This window comes from Eptatretus burgeri, chromosome 2 (assembly GCF_056783735.1).
Source record: "Eptatretus burgeri isolate ZD-2024b chromosome 2, Ebu_testis_v1, whole genome shotgun sequence".
Classification (NCBI taxonomy): domain Eukaryota; kingdom Metazoa; phylum Chordata; class Myxini; order Myxiniformes; family Myxinidae; genus Eptatretus; species Eptatretus burgeri.
Genome location: NC_140962.1, coordinates 139,845,587 through 139,868,261, shown reverse-complemented (window position 1 = coordinate 139,868,261; position 22,675 = coordinate 139,845,587). Strand labels below are relative to the sequence as shown.

At 42.1% G+C, this 22,675-nt stretch overlaps 1 protein-coding gene across 12 annotated transcripts in view; it reads right to left on the bottom strand.

The window, feature by feature from the left end:
- The window catches only part of LOC147033327 (tripartite motif-containing protein 14-like), an 87,320-nt gene that overhangs the window by 59,018 nt on the left and 5,627 nt on the right, over positions 1 to 22,675 (bottom strand). For 7 of the 12 annotated variants that reach the window (XR_015055533.1, XR_015055535.1, XR_015055534.1 and 4 more), the window contains 9 exons: positions 19,299 to 20,945; positions 19,017 to 19,166; positions 18,022 to 18,368; positions 10,635 to 10,927; positions 6,592 to 6,687; positions 4,000 to 4,233; positions 1,456 to 1,478; positions 856 to 983; positions 669 to 728 (listed from right to left, as the gene is read on the bottom strand). Coding sequence is in view for 9 of the 12 variants with exons in the window: in XM_085871548.1 (XP_085727674.1) it covers positions 669 to 728; positions 856 to 983; positions 1,456 to 1,478; positions 4,000 to 4,233; positions 6,592 to 6,687; positions 10,635 to 10,927; positions 18,022 to 18,368; positions 19,017 to 19,093 (1,258 nt within the window). In the remaining 3 variants the exon portion in view is untranslated. The remainder of the gene's footprint in view (positions 1 to 668; positions 729 to 855; positions 984 to 1,455; positions 1,479 to 3,999; positions 4,234 to 6,591; positions 6,688 to 10,634; positions 10,928 to 18,021; positions 18,369 to 19,016; positions 19,167 to 19,298; positions 20,946 to 22,675) is intronic. The other 5 variants (XM_085871551.1, XM_085871552.1, XM_085871553.1 and 2 more) reach the window with 3 other exon arrangements.

The following is a 22,675-nucleotide window of genomic DNA, read 5'->3' as shown; positions in this document are numbered from 1 at the left end:
AGGTTGTGGTGAAGTTTCATCAAAGTCATTTCAGAGAAGAGAGCAAATACTTATTTTTGGGGGTCAAAACCTTCCTGTCGACCCCTTTAATGAGTGCAGATTTTGAAGCAGTCAATACACTTGTGGTGAAATTTCAAAGTAGTGCGTGTAGTTTCGGAGACGAGAGCAAATACCTATTTTTTTAGGAGGGGATCACCCCTCCCCCCCCCCGTAGACCCCTTAAATGAGCACAGATTTTGTTGTGATCGATAAACTTTAGTCCATCATAGGTGATGAATGTTGCTGTCAAGTTTGATCGAAATTGAGTGTGTAGTTTTGGAGGAGACAACAAATACCTATTTTGGGGGGTCATCCCCCCCTATAGACCCCCATAACGAGCACAGCTTTTGATGCGGTCAATATACCTTCATTAGGCAACAGATAAGAAGCTTGTGGCCAAGTTTAATCAAAATCGTGTGCTTGGTTCAAGCGATAATGACTGAAGTGTTGATGGACTGACTTATTGACTGACTGACTCACTCACTCACTCACCTGCAGACATTGCTCGATCGCATCAGCTCCCCAGAACTACGTTCCGGGTGAGCTAAAAATGGAGAGGATAACAATATGTACAATTATGATCTAATTTTTACGATTACCATGCTCCCTCAAAATTTCTCTTCACTTACAAAGAATCCGCATGCTGTTCTGATCCAGATTAGCCAATTCTAGCTGCTCCACTGGCTCATCTGTGGAAATGAGTAAAGACGAACAAAAATTACAAGCGATGTCACAAAAATTACCTCCTCTCTTGGGTCACATTTTGCCTTCTCTTCTACTTTTCCTCATAAAAATTATTGTAGTAATGTCACTCACTCTCTATCTTTTTCAGCAAGTCCTTATTTAACTCAATGAGTGAGTCCAGGTTCTTCTCCTCCTTCGAGAAGTCCAGCATTGAAGGTGTTGCCCTCTTCATGAATTTAAAGTCTGATATGGACTTGAGCCTTGGAAGTAAAAACAAAAGCAATACATCAAGAAGAGCAGCAGTTTGTTTGGGAGAGAATGATGGTCAAATAATACTTTCTCCATATCAAATACCGTGGAACCCCGACATTCACCGACCCCGCGTACTCGCGGTTTATAAAATGTGACCTGCTTTGACTTTCACACTTCAGTTCGCAGGACTTTTATGAAAAAAAAAAATCAACATGTTAAATAAATATATAAATCAGGGATTTTGTTTCAACAGTCACTGGAAGTTAAAGGACAGAAAGGTTATTTTAATCTAGCTGTCTTAGTACACTCAGGTAAATGGGACAAAAAACATCATGGGAACTAAGTGAGACACTTGTGAATTTCATTTTTTTGTGAAACAGAAACAAGTAAAAGATGGTGATTTAAAATATCCAAAAATGTTAAATGATAAGGACAAAATGTCATTGTGCCTCATAATCCTCGACCCCAAATGAGTCAAACCTTTTTCGTAGATCATTGTATCCCTGAAAAGGCAGAAAACAAAGGATTAGCACAAGATTTCTGAATACATGAATGTTTAATTTCATCAATTTGAATAATGCAAACAATTGTAAATTTACCAAGTGAAGAGCAAACTAAATTTTCACTTTGCAAGCTGTACAAAACACTCCCATCAGGTGAAAAAAAACAACCTCAACAGCACTGTATTCAAATGCACAGCATTGGCTCATTCAGGAGTAGCGTATGCCTGAAATACGTGACTTTCAAAATGACGTAATTCACCCACAAAATAGTCAGTGTGCATGTGCAGAAACCCCAGGAAGCTGCAGAGTTCGAGGCAAAATAAAATACATTGTGTGTCCGGGATAAGGATTGTACCATTAAACGGCTCACAAAGCTTCTGAAAGAAGCCAAAAATATTTGCAAAAGTGCCTGAGAGAAAGGGTTATGCCTCTGCACAATGTATACTTTGAAAACTTCCTCAGCTCACTGAACGGGCACCTGCTTGTACTGCAAACTCCCAACCAGGTGGGTTGGTGGAAGATCCAAGGGGAGGGACATGTGTTACACAACCCCCGATGGATCGTTACCAGCGAATGGACTGTGCATCTGGATTAGGTGCTTCTGAACACCGATGGGAAGAGCATATCTGGGGCTTGTGAATGTACAGAACAAGTTTAAAATGATGACATTTACTATAAATCGTGTTGGGAGGTTGGAGCTATGGGAGCTGTGAGGGCCATTATAAATATAAATAAACTTTGTTTGGTTCTGGGCCACAAGATAAATCAGACAAGATTTTTGTTTCTATTGATAAAAGTTGAAGCATCTGTGTGTGTATGCGTGCGAGTGTGTGTTATATCCACGGCCGACGCTCGAATGTAATAACAGGAAATGTTATGATCCCGCCACCTCTCACCCACAGATATTTCTCATACTCTTATAGTTCCACGAGTCCGATTTGCATTCAGGAACAGAACAATGACGGTTAACCATTTTGAAATTGCCCCTCTTTCGTCTAAATGCTGAAAATTATGTTTAAAAGACTATTTGAATCAAAGATATCACGCAAACAATGGTAGGTTAAAAGTGCCCGGCGAGCTGAACCAAGTCACTGTAAACATACACACAGCGCATGTGCAAAAGGCCTCATTTAGCATTCGTACGTCATTTTGAAAGTCGTTAATCAGCAAAATTGCATGCACATTAAGATGGTACCGCATCACACTACTCACAATAAAAAAAAACAAATCGAATGTACGAGGTGTGTTCAAAAAGTATCCAACCTTAATTTTTCGTGCGTAAACAAATGAAGCTAGGGAGGCGCGGTTTGGTGCACGTATGTAGGCGATCCTAATCCGTACGCGTGAATATTTTCCCACCTGCAGAAGCTGTCAGTCGCCGACAGACCGCCGATGAGTGAGGAAGTGTAAGTGAGCGCCGTCGGATTTTCGTTTTTGACAAAATGACGGAAAAACTTGAACAACGCTACTGCATCAAATTTTGTGTAAAGCTTGGTGATTCCCAAGTGGAAACGATCCGCAAGATTCAACAGGCCTTCGGGAACGAAGCAATGGGCACCACACAGATAAAAGAGTGGTACAACCGCTTCAAAGATGGTCGCACATCAGTGGAAAGTGAAGCACGTTCTGGTAGGCCCTCAACGTCCCGAAATGAGATCGTCATTGACCAAGTGAGGACCCTGCTGAAGCAGCATCATCGAATCACGATCAGAGAACTTGCAGACGAGGCGGGCGTCAGCATTGGAATCCGTTCATTCCATTGTGACTGAGGATTTGGGTTTTAGGAGAATCTCAGCGAAGTTCGTGCCAAAGCTGCTAACGATCGAGCAGAAGCAACTCCGTTTGGAGATTGCACAAGACATGCTGGAGACTGTGAACAGCGATCCCAACTTCTTCAACACAGTGATCACTGGCGATGAGACCACAGTGATCCGTCATTTTGTCAAAAACGAAAATCCGACGGCACTCACTCACGCTTCCTCACTCATCGGCGGTCTGTCGGCGACTGACAGCTTCTGCAGGCGGGAAAAATATTCACGCATACGGATTAGGATCGCCTACATACGTGCACCAAACCACGCCTCCCGAGCTTCATTTGTTTACGCACGAAAATTTAAGGTTGGATACTTTTTGAACACACCTCGTATAGCACAAGTCAATGTGAAACTTGCCCCAAAACTTCATAAACTACAGGTTCTATAACCTTGAGATGAAGTAAAGAACGTGTTTAGGACACAGGTATAAGAGACCGTCATGAAAAAAAAAAACCATAAGCATGTGATATCAGTGATTGATCAAATTTATACTGCATGAGATAAAAATGTGGAAATGGTTTCATGGTATACTGTTTCTCAAACAGGTATACTGTGCCATCTCAATATACCACACAAAACTGTCATCAACTGTCACATGCAACAGGCTCTGAATTCCTGACAGTCAATGCTTAAATGATGACAGAGCCCTCCTGAACAGTAACGATGAAAAATGACAATTTTTGTCATATATTTACAATAAATCACACCTGAAGAAAAGAAATGCCTTCCAACTTATGGATTGCTGTTTGCAGAGTTGATTGTGCTTGACGTAGAGACTCCATCTGCTGCTCCAGTTTCTCTCTCTGCTTTCCAAGCAGAGAAAGCTTCTCCATTTTCCGTTTGTTGATGTGACTCTTTATCAGATCCACAGATTCATTCACAAGTTGGCACAACTGCCTACGTTTCCCCTCCAGCATGTCGTTAACATCACTGCCTGAGTGCTGGAAGGAATCATTGATCGAGTTGTTAAAAAATAATTAAGAATAAACACTCAGAGAAAATGTGAAGCCTAATAAAGAGTACAATGGATTAGATATATGCGATCACAAAGCGATCGCCAGTGGGTAAGCCCTTGCCTTAGCCTTGCAGATCGCCCATGACTTACCCTTGGGCCGCGATTCATGATGGCCATATTTTTTTGGACCACAATATAACCTTGACCTTCAACATTTAGGGATTGTGTGTAAATTAATAAAATTTGTCTCCATCTACATTCCATTCATAAAACTCAACAACAGGAAACCAGAGGAAATTTATTCAAGTTATGATACAACAATCCATTGGGACCATACGCTGTAGTGTCAGTACTGCCAAAGCAGTCTCCTAGGCTATTGGGCACAATCCTGGACAGGTCACAACTCCAACACAGGATACACAAATGGCTCAATCATCCCAGCAAGCTTGCACTCATTTTGCCAACCTCAGAAGGATGACAGGCTGAGTCAACCCCACCTGGTATTAATTCAACAGCCAAGTGGGATTTGAACTCAGGATCATAAGATCCCCAGCCCACAACCCTAGCCATTAAGCAAACACCAGGCATACTTGTACATGGAGCACAACATATGACCATCAAGTCTTTCATGACTTACACAAAGAGAATATAACCTCAGAACCTGCAACCTCAGCTGATATTCTGCCACTCATGTTTGTTAGCACGTGAAGGAATTAATTAAATTACTATTTCAAAAGAAAAGTAAAGAAGATCTGCAATGCATTTTTCAAAGAAAACTTTCACAATTCTAGTCAGTTGTATTGACAAAATTAGACCGTGGAGGATTGGCATGAAAGAGCCCTGGGTTAGCAGTTGGTAGTGAGTGAGAATAGACGGAGATGGGTTGAGATGCTCAAGAGAGGTAGATCGATTGGGTTTTACTAACCAGCACGCAAGAAGGCAGAACATTCTCTTTTTAACAAATAAATCCTCTACTCATTTGATTCTCCTTTATCTCACCTGCGGAACAAGCTTTCTCAGTTTGTTCAATCTCATCCTTTTTTCATAGGCAACAAGATGGATGTTCACTTCTTCCTCATGCTAACCCCCCCTCCCCATCGATAGTTATGATCTTTTCTCCCCTCATTAACCCTCCTCAAGCCCAACCCTTCCCCTTTCAGGTTATTGTTTTCTCTCCTGCTCTCTCTCCACTCACCTTTATTTTTGTTCCACTACTGTTTTATCCCTTCACATTTGTTGAGCCGATTGTTTGTTTGAGCTTGTATAAAACTAGTTGTGTGTGTGTGTGTGTGTGTGTGTGTGTGTGTGTGTGTGTGTGTGTGTGTGTGTGTGTGTGTGTGTCTGCAACGCGAGGCTCCACAGCACGAACCAGCGAACCGATTTCAATGAAACTTTGCCAACATGTGCAATATGTGTTGGGAAGGTGCGCGTTTGAATTTCGTTGCCTAGCAACCACCCGTTGCTGTGCAGTGGCCGAAAAACCGCGTACAGTATTTTCAATACTTGTCCTTCAGTTTTGAATGTAGAGAAACGAGACTTCGGAATTAAACACTTCGAGATATTTAGAAAATTTTACTCGAGCCGATTTTTGATTGAGGTTTTATTTTTCAAATGGTAGTCCTTTTATGAGGGGCTTCGGAAAGTGGGTGGAGCTTAGGGAAAGTGGACTTGGTTGATGAAAAGTGGGAGTGGCGTAGGAAAGTGGGCGTGGTTTATGGAAAGTGGGCGTATCTTATGAAAAATATTGTGTGGCTCAGGAGGTGTGGTCAAACGAGCATTGAGAGAAGTTTATCGGGTTTTCAGTGTGTGTGTGTGTGTGTGTGTGTGTGTGTGTGTGTGTGTGTGTGTGTGTGTGTGTGTGCGCGCGCAACGCGAGGCTCCACAGCACAAACCAGCAAACCGATTATTTTTCAAATGGTAGTCATTCAAAAATAGGGTGTCTATTTACCGTCATTTTTTATGAGGAGTGCCAGTTGGCAAAATACGCAATAGGAAAAATCTTGCCAGGCAGAGGAACAATTGTATGTGAATCAATACGTCTCAGCAATGAATCGTCGTCGGTGGATCGGTCAGAATGAAAAGCATCGTATCCAGCGCTTCGATCCTAGCAAATCCCTCGTCGCCTACCGGCTTGTCTCTGTGTGTGTGTCTGTCTGTCTCTGTCTCTCCGCTATCCATTGTTCCTCTGTTGTGTCAATCTACCATGCTGTTGGTGTGTTGCCCCACTTTTCACTGTTTTGTTGCTGTTGTGTTCTGGGCTCTAGCTCTTTCAGGGGCCTCAATCCTAAATACAACTGTCAATTTCCTTTTTTTGTAATAACAACCTTTGCTTGATGCATCCTACCTGGGTCTGCTCTTCTTCTTGCTCAATCTGCTGGAGTTGTGACACAAGGTTTTGTATCGTCATCAATATATGCGGAAGCTTTTCAGCCAAAATTCCCTGCACAGAACAAAGAAGCAAGAGGCAACAAGTATTGTGCAACTCTGGTGAAATGACAAGGAACACGTTGCCTACATTTATAACATATATTTGTGAGAAAGAGAACAGTGAAGTTGCAGTGGGAATTTACTATTTCAAAAAATATATATATATATTTAATCTCTTTTCTCTAACTCTACAGCTATACAGTAAACCCTCATACATTGTGGGGATTAGTTTCCTGGAAAATGCCGCAATAGTTGAAATAAAACCGCAATCATGGAAACCAAGGACCAATGGGAAAAGGGGGGTGGGGGGGGTGATCGGTTCCTGGGCTTCGTGAAAATATAGAGGAAGGTAGACAGCAGCCAGAAATGAACATATCAATAGAAACAAGTAAAAAACACATAGAATGTCATAGCCCCCATTGTTTTAGTAATTTTGCTGAACGAAGTTAAAGTGTTAGCCCATATATATGGACAACCAAAATGGCTGCCCGTCTACCAGTCGGCTATCTTTGATTAAATCGCAAACTAAAGTGAGGTGCACGTGTATGCTATCATGTACTGTGCTTGTGCCAAGTTTGAACAAAATCGGATAATACATGTCTGAGAAATGGTTGGGGACACTCATAAGTAACGAAATGACCACCAGTTGGCCATCTTTGATGTGATCTCTAAAAAAAAAAGTGAATATGTAAGCCATCATTGATTATCTGGATGCCAAGTTTGAACAGCATCGATAAATGTATGGCCGAGAAATGGTTGAGGACGTGTTCAACATGGGGTTTTTTTTACAAGTACAATGGCCGCCGGTCTTTCAGTTGGCCATTTTTTTTATCAGATTACAAAATAAAGATAGGTGCAAGTGTATGGCATTGTGTACTGTGCTTCTGCCAAGTTTGAACAAAATCGGACTGTGCATGTTGGAGAAATGGTTGGGGATATTTTTCAGTAACAAAATGGCCCTCAGTCAGCCATCTTGGATCTGTTCTCAAAAAAAAAATGGTGGGCATATTATGTAAGCCATCATTCATTATCTGTGTGACAAGTTTGAAGAACATTGGTGAATGCATGTCCGAGAAATGGTCGAGGACGTGTTCAACATCAGGGTTTTTTTTTAACTAAAATGGCCGCCAGTCGGCCATCTTGGATATGATGTGATTTGCATATGGTGGATTTACTGCGATGATGGATTCCATGACCATGCTGATTGGGAGAAGGCTGATTGGTCTGTAGTTGCTTTGATCTGTTTTTGCACCTTTTGTATGCAGAGCGGTAATGTTTGCTGATTTCCAAGCAGTTGGAAGATGACCTTGAGCCAATGAGAGGGTGAATAGAACAGAGAGAGGGTGAGCAAGAGCAGAAGAGCAGGTTTTTAGGACGTGTGGGCTGATGCCGTCTGGACCGGTTGCAGAATCAGTTGAGGTTTGACAGCAAGCTCTCCACCTTGTCAGAAGAAAAGGACACAGAGTCCAGGAACAGCTGGGTTCAACTGGGTAAGGTGGGTACAGAAAGTGATGGGTTTGGGACACAATATTTAGAGGCAAACATTGACTATAGACATTTAGCCTTTTCACGTGCAGTGTCAGCTGTGCAGCCATTTGAGGTAAAGGAGGGGATGGAGGGGGAACATACACCAGAAACAGATTTGATTAGATGCCACCAGGATTTTGAGGAGGGAGAGAGGTTTGAAAGTTCAGACTTGAGCTTAGAAAGATGTTGTTTTCTGGCTCTCCTGAGGGTAGATACACACTTGTTCCGAGCTTTACATAAGGAACTGAGATTGCCTTCAGTTGGATTTGTCTTCCAGGAGGTGAAGGCAAGTTGTTTCAGGACAACTGCCTCGCCACAAGCTTCAGTCTACCATGGGTGGGAGGAAGGGTAAGACAACTGACGACGAGATGGGATAAATCTGTGGATGAGAGAGAGCAAATTTCTTTGAAAGAATTCTCAGGGTAAGTTGATGTCAGAGAAAGTCGAAATGAGAGACCAGTCTGGAAGTTTGATAGCTGCTTGAAGTCCCTGCCAGTCGACCTGAGTGAAATGCCAGACTCGACAGTGCTGATCTGGTTCTCCAATAACAGCATTTGTGTTTGTTAGGAAAATCTCACCCAGACGGGCTCTTGTTCGTGTGTTTGTGCATTTGTACGTTATTCTTTCATTCCTGAACCGTAGAACCTAGAGATCCCAACCTTTGGGTGTACATACTTCAGGATCTTGGCAAGGTTTTGACCTACAAGTTGGCCTTGATATCCTGAGGCCACCAAAGGCCGCTATAAAGTGTATATTAGGATGAGGTCAGATATCAGCCCATAGGCAAAAGGTAACCACCATGAGGCCAATAACGCCACAGCTTTTCAATGTTCAACATGTCCCAAAACTACCACCAGGAAAAGCTTACCCAGCCAGGCAGCCCCAGCCCAGCTCCCCCCGCACCCTGGGCAGCACCAGATAGTCCCAGCTTGTAATTCCATTGCTCGTAATTGAAAGAATAAAGTCAATAGAATACCCCTTAACTTAAAGATAACTCCAGTATTCGCTCAAGTTTTATTTTTTTAATCATCATCTGTTCCAGCAAACTCAGGTACTTGTGATGAGCTTCTTCCAATCCTCACGATCTTCCATAAGCATTGGTAACTGGTCCCAAGTCATTGTATCCCTCCAGAGCTGATCCACATAGTTGAGAACAGGGTGGCCACGAGACCTCTTGCCTTGCTTTGGTTCCCAGAGCAGAAGTTTCAGTAAATTTTCCTGCTGGCTTCTCCAACAATGGCCGGCAAATCTTAGTCTTCGTTTTTTTGAAGTACAAGATACAAAGGAAAATCCGCCCTGTAGCTCTTCATTTAGGGCAGGGAGTGGGAGAAAAATCGTTTTCGTGGGGGGAGGGGGGGCAGAAGAATAGGCTGGGGATAGAAGACAAGTCGCAAGGGGGGAGAAGAATAGGGTAATGGTGATGTAAGAATATGGCGGGGGAGAAGAATAGGCCAGGGTGGAAACGAATAGGCCAGTGGGGGGAAGAATAGGCCGGGGGAGGGGGGAAGAAGAATATGCCAGTGGGGGGATAGGCTAAGGTGGAGAGAAGAAGAGGGAAGTGGGGGGGAGAATAGGACAGGGGTGAAATAGAGCATGGTGGGAAAAGAGGGCAGGTGGTGGAGGAAAGAGGGCAGAATAGGGGAGAAGATGGTCAGGGTGGGAGAGAATAGAACAGAGGGAGAATAGGTCTGGGGGTGGGGGGATAAGGGAGAAGAGATCAGCGGGGGGCAGGGAGGAGACAATCAGGGAGAAGAGGCCAGGGAGGGAGAGAGAATAATGGAGGAGGGGGCGACAAGCGATTGAGAAGAGGGCAAGAAGAACGAGGAGCAGAAGAGAAGAAAAGGGAGGAGAAGAGTGGGTAACAGGTAAGGACCTTATCGACAGAGAGTAGTTCTTATTTCAAAAATAAATGATAGAGGATCCCCAGTTTATGGCTGGCTTTGGAGAATAGCTATGAGCAGCCCAGGAAAGGTCCTTGTTGATGGTTTGACCTTGAGCTTGAAGGAATTGAACCTCTTGCAGTGGTTGACCATGGAAATAGATATGTGATTAGTTGGGCGATCTTTTCGGCGTGACAGGGCCAGTCCAAAATATTCTCGGATTTTTGGGTATTAACCCTTCATCTGAGCAAAACATATCAACTCTTTGTCCTGTTTTACCTAATAGGTGTGAAGCCTGGTTGGAAAGATTGTGCAATGCAATGTAAACATTCTTAGGATTTCTAAAATTTAATGGTGGGACACTCTTTCTCAGAAATACAGGCTCACGCTTGCCACAAATCTTCCGCTGGCGTGACAAAACAAGCTAATCAGAAAGAGAATTGATAATCAGGAAGTAAAAAAAAAATTCAGTACAATCTATGAGCCTACTACCATACATATAAAATTATCAACACAACACATAAAACCCCGTATTTTTCACGGATTTAATTACCTTTAGTTTAGCTTGAGCGGTCTCCACATCAACAACATTGTGGTTCTGATGTTGGCCAAGTTGTTGTGTCATGCAGATTGAACACATCAATATCCAATCATCCATGCAATACAATTCAATTGACTTTCTGTGGTCAGCACAAATGAACTCCTCCACCTTTATTCCCGGCTCCACAAGTCTATGCTTTTTCTCTCGATGAGGTTTCAGGTGTTGCTCACAGCACAGGATCTCACAAGGTACACACAGTTTGACTGCTTCTTGCTTACATATCTCACAGAGTCTATCAGTGCTTTCTGAAATGGGAAATCAGAGAAAAGTTGAATGATCCATGAATAGCTACGGGTATAATAATTACACATTCATAAATTAACTTTTGCATTTCACTTGCTTTCTGAATGTCTTGCAATTGTTTCTACAATGTGATATGTCATCAGTCTAAAAATGGTATATCTTATGATAAGCTCAATATGTCAGCAAGAAAGAAAAGTCCTCTTACAAATGGTAAAAGTCACGAATAAAACAAAAGTCCAAAGTCAAGACAAGGTGTAAATGGAAAGACACCAAAGAAGAGGAAGCCATTTCAAGAGTCAACGATGGATGAAATACACGGAGTGCTGAATGAAGTATGCCAACTGCCATAGGAAGCAAGGAGAAGACATTTCAGGCATTAACCCTTCGTTGGAGCAAAAGACAAATACCAGATGTTACAGATGGAAATATAATTTTGGAATAGACACCAACCTTCACGAGCAAGACTAGTTCTTCATTCTAAGATTCAAAAGTGCTTTAGGGGTCACTGGATATTTTGCTCAAAATCGACAAAACATCCAGGAAGATTGTTACATCTTATGGAAAATCGAGAAAAGTTTCTCAAAAAGGTTAAAACATTTTTCTCAAACATGAATTATAAGAACAAGCAAATACCTGTCCTACATGTGGAACAGTCCTCACATTGCTGGACCCATTCTTGTTGACACCTTTGTCTTGCATTCTGACAAATATAATCCAATATTTTCTCTTGTTGTGCTGATTTTGGCTTTTTAACTTGGCAATGTGATACACTCGTTTGAATTGCAATTTGATTTTTGCTGCAAACAATATATTTTCCAAAAATAAATTTTGTCGTCATTTGTTTTCCAGGAATTCTGGCCAAAGTACTCAATTTCTGATAGCTCCACCCTCACTAAATCAACCATTTCCTGCAAATTTAATTTTACCACATTTTCTTGAATTAGGTCTCCTTATTGGACGACCCCCACCCCCACAAGAAGGGGATACCAAGATGGGCAGAATTTTTTATTTTATTTAATCTTCAAAACTTTATGGAATGAAACGAAACTTTATGGAAGCCCGCATTAATCCCTGAAAGTTTCAGCTTCCTCGGTCAAATTCTCTTGGAGAAGTAGGATGTAATCGGCCCAGAACTGCAGGAGTAGTAGCATGACAAACAAACAAACACACAAACACCTGTCCATGAATTATAGTAAGGAGAAGGGAAGAAAGGGGGAAGTGATTGTGAATTTAACATTCCATTTTTATTTACTTCTCACATTTTTCTTAACAAATGGGGACAGGAACAATGCAGGCATGATTGGTCAAATGGCCTTCTCATGCGCCAAAGTTCCCTGTGTACCGTTGGGTATGGAGGGAGAATAGGCGTTGTTAAGAATGGGAAGAAATAGGGAGGGGAGGACAGGGAGTTGTGGGTGGGGGTGTATGGAGTTGAAGGAGGGGGATTGAGATGTTGGGAAGGGGGGGAGGGATTGAACACTTGGGGTTGGGGGCAGTTGAGGGCTTGAAGAGGAAAAGAGGAGAGGATGACAGAGTTGGGTTGGGGAGGGGGGAACAGAGAGGGGACAGAGTTGGGATTGAGGGGTTTGCGGCTATTGAAGGGGGGTTTGAGGACTTCGGGTTTGAAGAAAGGAGGAGGGGAGCTCAAAGTTTGGGTGTGGTGGTGGGGGGCAGAGAGGGAGGACATAGTTGGGAGGGGGGTTGAGGACTTGGGATTGTGTGTGTGTGTGTGTGTGGGGGGGGGGGGTGGTTGGGAACCTGAAGTTACATTTTACATTATGCAAAATTTCCATGGGTCCCAGATAGTCCCATTGTGTCTTTTGGGTCCATTGGGTCTTTTGAGTCCTCCAGGTATTTTGATCCTCGTGGTCTTTTTGGTCCTCAGGGTCATTTGGGTCCTTGGAGTAGGGGGGGGGGCTCTTTTGGGTCCTCTGGGTTATTTAAGCTAAGTATTTCAGGTTACATTTGTGGGTGACGTCACGTCAGCTGTCCAACCAATGGATGAAGAGGGAATTTCATATGCAGTGTGCAGATGCTGGCTGCATCATTTCTGGGAGCAAGGCTATGCCGCTGATGCAGTGCTCGTTACCCATAAGATGGTACTCATTTAATGACCTCCGAGGTATGACAGACTGAGTAAACTCACCTGGTATTAATTCAGCGGCACGACAAGGGCTCAAACTCGAGACCCAAAGATTTTAAGCCAGCCACCTTAACTGTTAAGCCAACACCAGGCTTATGATACATACATACATACACTTACTTTCCCTATATATATATATATATATATATATATATATATATATATATATATATATATAGATAGATAGATAGATAGATAGATAGATAGATAGATAGATAGATAGATAGATAGATAGAGAGAGAGAGAGAGAGAGAGAGAGAGAGAGAGAGAGAGAGAGAGAGAGAGAGAGAGAGAGAGAGAGAGAGAGAGAGAGAGAGAGAGAGAGAGAGAGAGAGAGAGAGAGAGAGAGAGAGAGAGAGAGAGAGAGAGAGAGAGAGAGAGAGAGAGAGAGAGAGAGAGAGAGAGAGAGAGAGAGAGAGAACTTATTAATGTATGGTTCACATACAGTATTTGGAAAGATTGTGTAAAATTGTCGCAAAAAAATAAAAGAACCTGAGAGTGCTGTATTTATATTAATAAATAAAAAACAAAACAAAAAAAAAAAAAAACTTGAAAAGGCATACTTATTGGAAATTGGGTGAAAGATGAAGGACCTCAACAGCCAAGGAATCTGGAAAATATTATTATGAATTAAGAAGAAAGCAGAGAGAAATAGCATGACAAAAGCAGAAAAGGTGGGGGGGGGTTCTGGAACACTAACCAAAATGTGTTGACCTAGCTGGTAAAAGAAACCTAAAATATTGGATCAATGAACCACCTAAGCCCACGAGTTTTAGTAGGAAGGTCAGAAACTTTCAAACACATTGTCACCAATTTTTATTTTTGCTTGCTTGTCCTTGAAGAACAATTAATAGAAACAACAGCATGTTGATCAAAGTATGCTAACAGCCATGGGAGGGAAGGGGAAATTGAGGTTTCAGGCATTAAGCCTTCTGTGGAGCAAAAGAGGAAGTGTCAATGCCCAAAATATCAGCTTATCGTTTCCCACAGCTGTAAGCATACTTTTCATGAACACACTTGTTTCTATTCATTGTTCTAGCTGTCCTGGTATAACCTTTTTCAAAATGAGATTTCCATCTAAATCCTTACATCATGCAGCTTGAATTCAGGTTTCTCATAATTGATTCGTTTATTCATACTCTAATTTTATTAATGTTTATTTTATACAAGGGTCGAGGTTCATGAAGAAATTGAACGACAAAGGGCAGCAGGTTCATCTATAGTCTATACGAATAAATGTCAGTGTGTGTGTGTGTGTGTGTGTGTGTGTGTGTGTGTGTGTGTGTGTGTGTGTGTGTGTGTGTGTCTCCTCCATAACTCCAAAACCATGCAACCAATCAGCCTGAAACTTTGCATACATACTAAGAAAACTCCAAGGAAGTGCAGGAGTGAAAGTTGGGTGTTTGGGTTAATTAAAACACCCCTTTTAAAGAGAACTAACAGCCATATTTAATTATATCCTTCATCAGGTGCTTCCTCGGCCACCTCGCTCTTTGGGGTCTTAAGGCGTATCAGAAGTAACTTCGCTGGGGTCTGAAGCCACCATGTTTTTTTGGCCTGCTCAACCATGCCTTGACTTGGAACAGGCCACAACAATTTTTTTTTTGGTATACATTGTCGAGGCTCTTATGAGAGCGAACACAATGCGCAGCAAGGTGGACATGAGACAAGATGGGCGGGGAGGGAAGGACAAAACAGTGGGCAACAGAGACATTTGGAGATCTGTGGAAGGGAGAGGGATGGGACGGGGAACACGGGGTAAACAAAATGGACACCACAGGGACTTTCAGGAAGGAAAGCAGGGAATTTGAAGGAGGTGGGTTTAGGGTGGATTAATGGGGGTAGAAAAGATCATGGTTTTGCACCATGATAGAAATTAATGGGGCAGAAAAGATAATAGGTGGTGCTGAACAGCTGTTTTGAAGACCTGGAGGGAAGAGTGGGATTGAAGAGAGGAGGGGGAGGAGATTGCGACCATACTCTGTGCAGAGCATTAGTTCTGCTTAAGCAGTCTCCTTGGCTATTGGGCACAATCCTGGACGGGTCACCACTCCGACACAGTATACCAGCATGCTGGCACTCATTTTGCCGACTTCCGATGAAAGGCCGAGTTAACCCCACCTGTTATTAATTTTACAGCTGAGCAGGATTTGAACTCAGGACCCTAGGATCCAAAGCCCTGCCACCTTAACCATTAAGCCAACACCAGGCATATATAAATTACTTCAAGTGTAACCAATCACCTTCAAAATCACATTCCAAGTTAATTGACCTCCACCTGTGTTAAATTGTAGTGATTTTGATTATTTCAGAAGAAAATCAGCTCTCCTGTAGGTCTCCTTTGCTGCGTAGTGCATTTCACTGCAAAGACTTAAACATGAGCCTCAAGAAGCTTTCAAAAGACTTCTGGGTTAAAGTTGTGGAAAGACACAGATCAGGAAATGCGTATAAAAATAATTCAAAGGCCTTGAATATCCCTTGGAGCACAGTCAAGACAATCTTGAAGAAGTGGAACAATATACTTCTACCAAGACCCTGCCGAGATCAGGTCATCCCTCCAAACTGTATTACCAAGCAAAGAGACTGGTCAGAGAGGCCACCAAGAGGAAAATGGCAACTTTGAAAGAGCTACAGGCCTTTATGACAAAGACCGGTCACTGTGTTTATGTGACAACAATATCCTAAGCACTTCACATGTCTGGCCTGTATGGTAGGGTGACAAGAAGGAAGCCATTACTCAAAAAAGCCCACCTTGAGTCCCCTTTAAGGTATGCAAAAAACACTTCAGAGATTCTGAAGCCATGTGGCAAAAAGGTTTGTGGTCTGATGAAACCAAGATGGAACTTCTTGGCATAAATGTAAAATGTTACGTTTGGCATAAACCCAACACAGCACATCACCCAAAGAACATCATCCCTACTGTGAAGCATGGTGGTGGCAGCATCATGTTATGGGGATGTTTCTCATCAGCAGGAACTGGGGCACTTGTCAGGAGAGAAGAAAACTGGATGGAATGAAATACAGAAAAATCCTTGAGGAAAACCTGCTGTCCTCTGCAAGAAGGCTGAAATTGAGATGAAGTTCACCTTTCAGCACGACGACTCGAAGAACACAGCCAAAGCTACACTGGAGTGGCTAAGAAACAAAACGATAAATGTCCATGAGTTACCCAGTCAGAGCCCTGACCTAAATCCAATCGAAAATCTGTGGCTTGACGACGATTGCTGTCCATCAATGCTCCCCACACAACTTCATTGAGCTTGAACAGTTTTATGCAGAAGAATGGGAAAATATTGCCCATTCAAGGTGTGCAAAGTCAGTAGAGAACTATCCCAACAGACTCACAGCTGTAATTGCTGTCAAGGGTGCTTCCACCAAGTATTAACTCGGGGGGGGGGGGGTGGACACTTATCCAACCAAAATATTCTAGTTTTGTATTTTTAATGAATTTTCTGAAATTTGTTGAATTTGTTTTTCACTTGGTAGTTGTGGGTTATGATGTGTAAATAAAGGTGGAAAAAGTCTGATTTAATGGAATTTAATTCCAGGCGATAAGGCAACAAAAGGTGAAAATTTTGAAAGGGGGTGTAGACTTTTTATAGGCACTTCATGTACCATACAAGTCTTTATTTCAGTTTTTTTTTGTTTACACTGTCAAGGCTCGTATGAGAGCATGTTCACTAAATTGAACAAAATTGTTCATTAAATTGAATTTTCTAAACTCAATAAAATAAACAGAGTTAAATTGAACTAAATTGAATTCGAATTAAATAAGTTCATTAAATTGAATTGTTCACACGAAATTGAACTTCACTAAATTGGCCAAATCGTTTTTGGTTTAAAATAATTTTTACTTCCTGCAAGTGTGCCCACACTTCCAGGAAGTAGGTGTGGCACGCACATAGTTATTTGTGCACCTTAACACAGAGTTCACCCAAGGCAGAAAACCCCCTTGGGGGAGGGGGACAAATGAAGTCTCTACAACCTCCATCGTTTGACCCTTAATCCACCTGTTAAGTTTGGTTGAGATTGAATAAGTAACGACCGAATGTATCGTGGACAGACAGACATCAAATTACATATTTTGGTATGATAAATTTGATTTTAAAATCGAGATCCAAAGATAAAGTTCAATTTAACGATTGTAAATTTGGAAATGATCAACACCTTTCTTACTTGCACAAGAGAATCTTAAAAGATGTATCGGAAGGAATAATTATTTGCCTTTCTTTATAATATATTTTTAATGCAGTCTTTAAGACATTTAGTAGTTTCAAACAGTCCTTCATTCTGCCTTAAAACTTATTTATGGTTGAAATGAACCACAAAAAAAGTCAGTTCTTCCAAAACACTTACTTTGATGATATTATATTATATTATATTGTATTATATATTTCCTGAAAACTCTCGATCCACTTTGTGAATTGGAATGACACTCCTTAGAGTGCATACCTCCGCCAGGCTGAACAGTTTCCGTTTTGTAGCCCACTGAGAGGCCGGATCTGCATCCGTACCTTAAACAAAATCGACTCAATTAGTCCTCGTCACTTACCCAACTTGTCCACCAAGTTTCCTCTAAATTCAGTCCATAACTTTTGAGTTATTCTGCTCTCAGAGACAGACAGACAGACAGGGGTGAAAACATAACCTCGGTCCACCTTCAGTGGCGGAAATAACAATGGACATATCAGTGCATTTCAAGTTCCATCTCAAACATGCTATCTCCATTGACATGATCCACATAACATTGATATACATTCCCTCCTCTTTATCTTCACCCCATGAAGAGGTGAATCAATATCATAGCATGCTGCTTGTGCAATTCCCTGAGGAAAAACAACTCTTGTCAAAATGTCATGCCTGTAGCTTCAACCACAAATTTCATTTCAATGTTCTTTTGGGTAATTATGGACCCAACTATAGCAAATTATTTTCTGAAATTGTGCTGCTTACCTGAAATGAACACGTTCGTCCATGATTCAAGGCGTGGGTATATACCTTGAACTCTTAGCTCGTGAAGAATCTCCACAAAGGTCCTTGAGTGATCCTCACCTTTTCCTTCTATGATTTCCAAACATTCTCTGATTTTGTCTGCTTTGGATTCCTTGCTTGTGATTCGGTCCAAATCTTCCCTATCAAATAACTCTCTCCCTCCTGCTTCGTCAAATGCTTTTTGAGGTCCATGCAGTAAAGCATCAATAATGTTTGGTCTGTTTTGTGACAGAATATTCACAAAATTATTTTTTTCCCCACTTGACATGTTTGGAAGGAAAGTTGATGGAGAATATTTGATGTAAAACCTAAAAAACGAGAGTTTAACAGTCAAGTCTCGTCTATAGACAAATATCGTTTTGCAATGAAGTCAATCATCCTCAGTAACAATAAAACATCTGTTATGTCAACATTCAAAATTAAGCAAAATGGTTTTGTTTCTGGTTCTCATGTTGTATCATTTTCATCAAAACCAAATTATTTGATTTTGTATGCATGTGTTGAGATTCATTGAAGAGATAAAAGACAGAGGGTGAGACCTTAAAGCACCAACAGGGATAATCAACAGATCTAGTAATGTAAGGTAACAAGTAATAGGAAAAATGTCTTTGAGCCTTGAGCAACAAAAGAAAAAGAAGGTGAAAGGGTGATGTAATTTTTTGGGGGGATAAAAACGTATCATCGTGGAAGAGCTAGGTGAGATCATGTGGGTGGATAGACACTATCAGAGGGAGGTGAAGTGGAGGGGGATGTATCAGAACATGGATGCCACAAGGGGATGAAGGAATATGAGAAAGAGAGAAGTTAAAATTTCAATGTCAACTGTGCTGTCAATTTCAATTGCTGTATGAAAGGATGAGATTACAGTTTACATTTTTTCACACACTTTCCAGCACCAGGTGGAAAAAAAACTCCTCTATTGGGTTCAGGAAGGGAGAGTAGAGTAGGACGAATACCATTGAGAAGTGCGCATGATCTTCAAACCACCCTCAAACAAGCGCAGAGTGGTGGAACCTGATATTGTCCCATACATTGATAAAGTTTATCAGCTCTGGCCCTTCCAGAACACTCTGTCTCTGTCTCTGATAGACTTTCATCCATTGAATCTAGGAACACCATCAGGGCATGCTGTGTTATATAGGGCCTATGGTGACATTATGGGAAATTCCACCATTTTGAGAAATGACAGCACACACACATAGTTATATTTCCTCCAATTTTGCAATGGTTGCTTGCACCTCATTTGATAGATTATGCGTTCGTCCTCTTTCTCTTCTAACTCCAGGCTTGTCTTCCCTCTCGTACCTGCTCCATTTCTTCCCCGCAACTGAGAGTTCACCTGTGGCCCCTTTTATTCATGAGTAAGGATTGATAGATGATTGAAAAATTGAGCAATTTACATTTGCACATGCGAAGTATAAATGAATGCAATGTTGGAACACATGGATTCAATGAGAAAACAAGAAACTATCACATGAATGTTGTACTAAATATGTAGAGGTTTGAGTTAAGTGTTTTGCAGTCTTTGTGAAAAAGGGTATAAAAACATGAATGGTCTTGCAAAGGAGGCTGTTGTTTTGGTTGTGCAATTATTGGTTTTGGTGTTTTTGACCAGTTTCATTCACATTGATTTAGCAATTGCGAAAAACTTTAAACAGACTGAAGAAGGATATACAAGGAATTTTGATGCAGGAGACACTTGGATATGGAGATCGAAGAAGAGCAGCAGGGGTTGAGAAAGGTGAGGGGAACGATGGATGGGATGTTCACTGTGAGACAGCTGGTGGAGAAGAGGTTGGCGGTGCAAGGTGAGATGGCACTGGTTTTTGTGGACCTGGAAAAGGCCTATGACACTGTCCCGAGAGAAATGATGATGGTGACATTGAGATGGATGGGAGTGCGGAAGCAGGAGTTAGGTTGATGGAACGGATGTACAAGGGAACAAAGGGAAGAGTTTTGGTTGGTCCTGGGATGTCTGAGGAGTTCAGCGTGAACATTGGTTTGAGGCAGCGAAGCGCTCTCAGCCCACTCATGTTTATCATGGTGATGGAGCAGGTAAGCAGGAAGGTGAGTTTGAGGGGTAGTATGGGGAGGATGCTTTATGCAGATGATCTGGCTGTTGTGGTGGAGAATGGGGTGAGAGATGCAGGAAGTACTGGGAGGGTGGAAGGAGGCATTTGGGAACCATGGGCTGAAGAAGAGTATGGAGAAGCCTGAAGTGATGTGGGTCGGGCAGCAGAGAAAATAAATGAATATCAGGTTAGAGGGGGAAGGAGATCAGGCAGGGAAGCAAGTTTGAATATCAGGGAGGAACAGTGACCAGGGATGGTAAATCCAAGGCAGAGGTGTGGAGGCAGATTCGGTGGGTGCGAATGCATGGAGGAGGGTGGAGGGAGTAATGGCAGACAAAGATATCAAGGAAATTGAAAGGGAAGGTTTATGATGTCATGTCTAATACAGACCTACCTCTACGTCTGGAGACTATGGCACCAACAGAGAGACAACAGAGGCTGTAGGTTTGCGAGAACAACTGGGTCAGGAGGATTGTGGGAGTGAAGAGAATGGATAGAAGGAGGATGAATGAACTGAGGAAGGAGGTTGGTGTGCAGATGACATTGACGGGGAGATTGGTGAAATGCCGGCTGAGATGGGCTGGACATTTGGTGCAGATAGGGGAAGAGAATAGCAAAAAGAGTGGATATATTGATGGAGCAAGGAAGGAGGAAAAGAGGTAGACTGCGGTTGAGATGGGAGGATTGTGTGAGGAGGGATGTCTGTAAGGTAGGGGTGGATGGAGAGTGGAGAGAGTTGGCTGAGGACAGATGGAGGTGGAGGAGTATCGTGGTCAAGGTAGAGCAGAAGCTTGGTGCCATCGGACCTCATCCCTTATAAAAGGTTAGAAGAGGAGAAAAAGAAGACACTTGTTCCATCATGAAGAAGACAGTACCATATCAACAACGCAATTCAATCTATCAGTTTATTGATCCAGTTCGACTCATCCCTGAGGTCCAACTGATTTAACTTGGCAGGGTGGACAATAGCATGGCAGGCACAAGGACATTTTTGGAGGGGGGGATGGGGGGTTGGAATGGGGGTTGAAGACTGTTATTGGGGAAGGAATAAATAAACACAAACAGTACATTACCCTTTTGACAAGACCCTCTCGCAAACATGATAAACATGTATACAATTACCGATGCCAACCAAAGCTTCCTATCAGTCCTGCTAATATCCATGTTATTGTCGACCCCAATGCTTCGAGGTGCCCATCTAATTAGCTCGTCCACATGCCCAGTAGGAAATGGGGCTTTGCTAACGTGTGTGTGTGTGTGTGTGTGTGTGTGTGTGTGTGTGTGTGTGTGTGTGTGTGTGTGTGTGTGTGTGTGTGTGTGTGTGTGTGTGTTGGTGGACATGTTCTATTTAAAGGTACACTGTGCATAATTTAAAGTATTATAATATCATAGAATGTGTGATGGGAGTTGTAACTATGTAATAGCACATTAAATCCTCTGGCGAGTAGAGTCCGATTCATGATGTTGCATTGATGGGTTGACTGAGTGCCTGGATACAATTGAGGTTGTGGATCTAATGTCGGTTATCTACTGATGTGGATCCGTGACCAAGGTTGTGGATCCGCCCTTTGGAGAGGTCCTGGGCTGAAAGGATCGAAACCTCGAGGAAGAACGGTGCCCAGCTGATCCATGCAGTCGGAAAACCATTCACTTACTTTCAGGTTAAGGTTCTTACTTTAGGTAAGGGAACTATATTTTGAGGGTTACAATTTTAATAAAGTTTAATAGAGGATGTTGTGAAATTAACATTATTTATGGCAATCCTTTAAATCGTATTACATTTTAGGAACAGCCGATGCTGTACAATTAATGAAAAGTGTCAGACAGGTCTGTGCTCGAGTGTGTGTGCGTGTGTGTGTGTCCAGGCCATAACCTTTTTACGACTTGAGATTTGAGCTCTTGTCATCAAATTTTCAACAAACCCTTATTATAAGAATATGGAGAACACAAAATTCATACATTTTCCTTTTATTAATTTATTTACTTTCGCTGTTGTTTTCGTCGAGTTTATTTTGAATACAAAGCAGACACGAACGAGCTTTGCATTTTGGGAAGCTTTCTTGTTCCAATTTATACCAGTCTTCTCTGTCTTTCCCAGAAGACCATTCCAAGCATACTCTGAGTGAAAGGTTCCTGTCAATTACTACCATCCTAACTCTTCCCTTCTTTACTCTAAGGCTATTCTGGTGAAACAAACTCATCTACAGTTGGTTCTTATATGCCCTACACAACATAAACATTTCTTTCAGAAACTTTCGTAACGGTCACCTTTCAAACGTATCACGTCCGTCTCCTTCAGCCACTCCTCATACCTGTCGAGCTCACCTAAAAATCCAGCTAATCACTCCATGCTGTGTTCTGACCTTACAACATTGTGGCCTTGAAGGACAACGAGCAATTGACTTTTGGTCTTGTTTTCTTTCTCAAATTTGTACGTTGGTTGGGCTTAAAGGGATCACCGCAATGGCACGATGTGCTAGTTTTTTTCATCATGCCTAAATTCCAATGATAGACAAGTCCAGCTCAGAGCTGACAGAGACTTT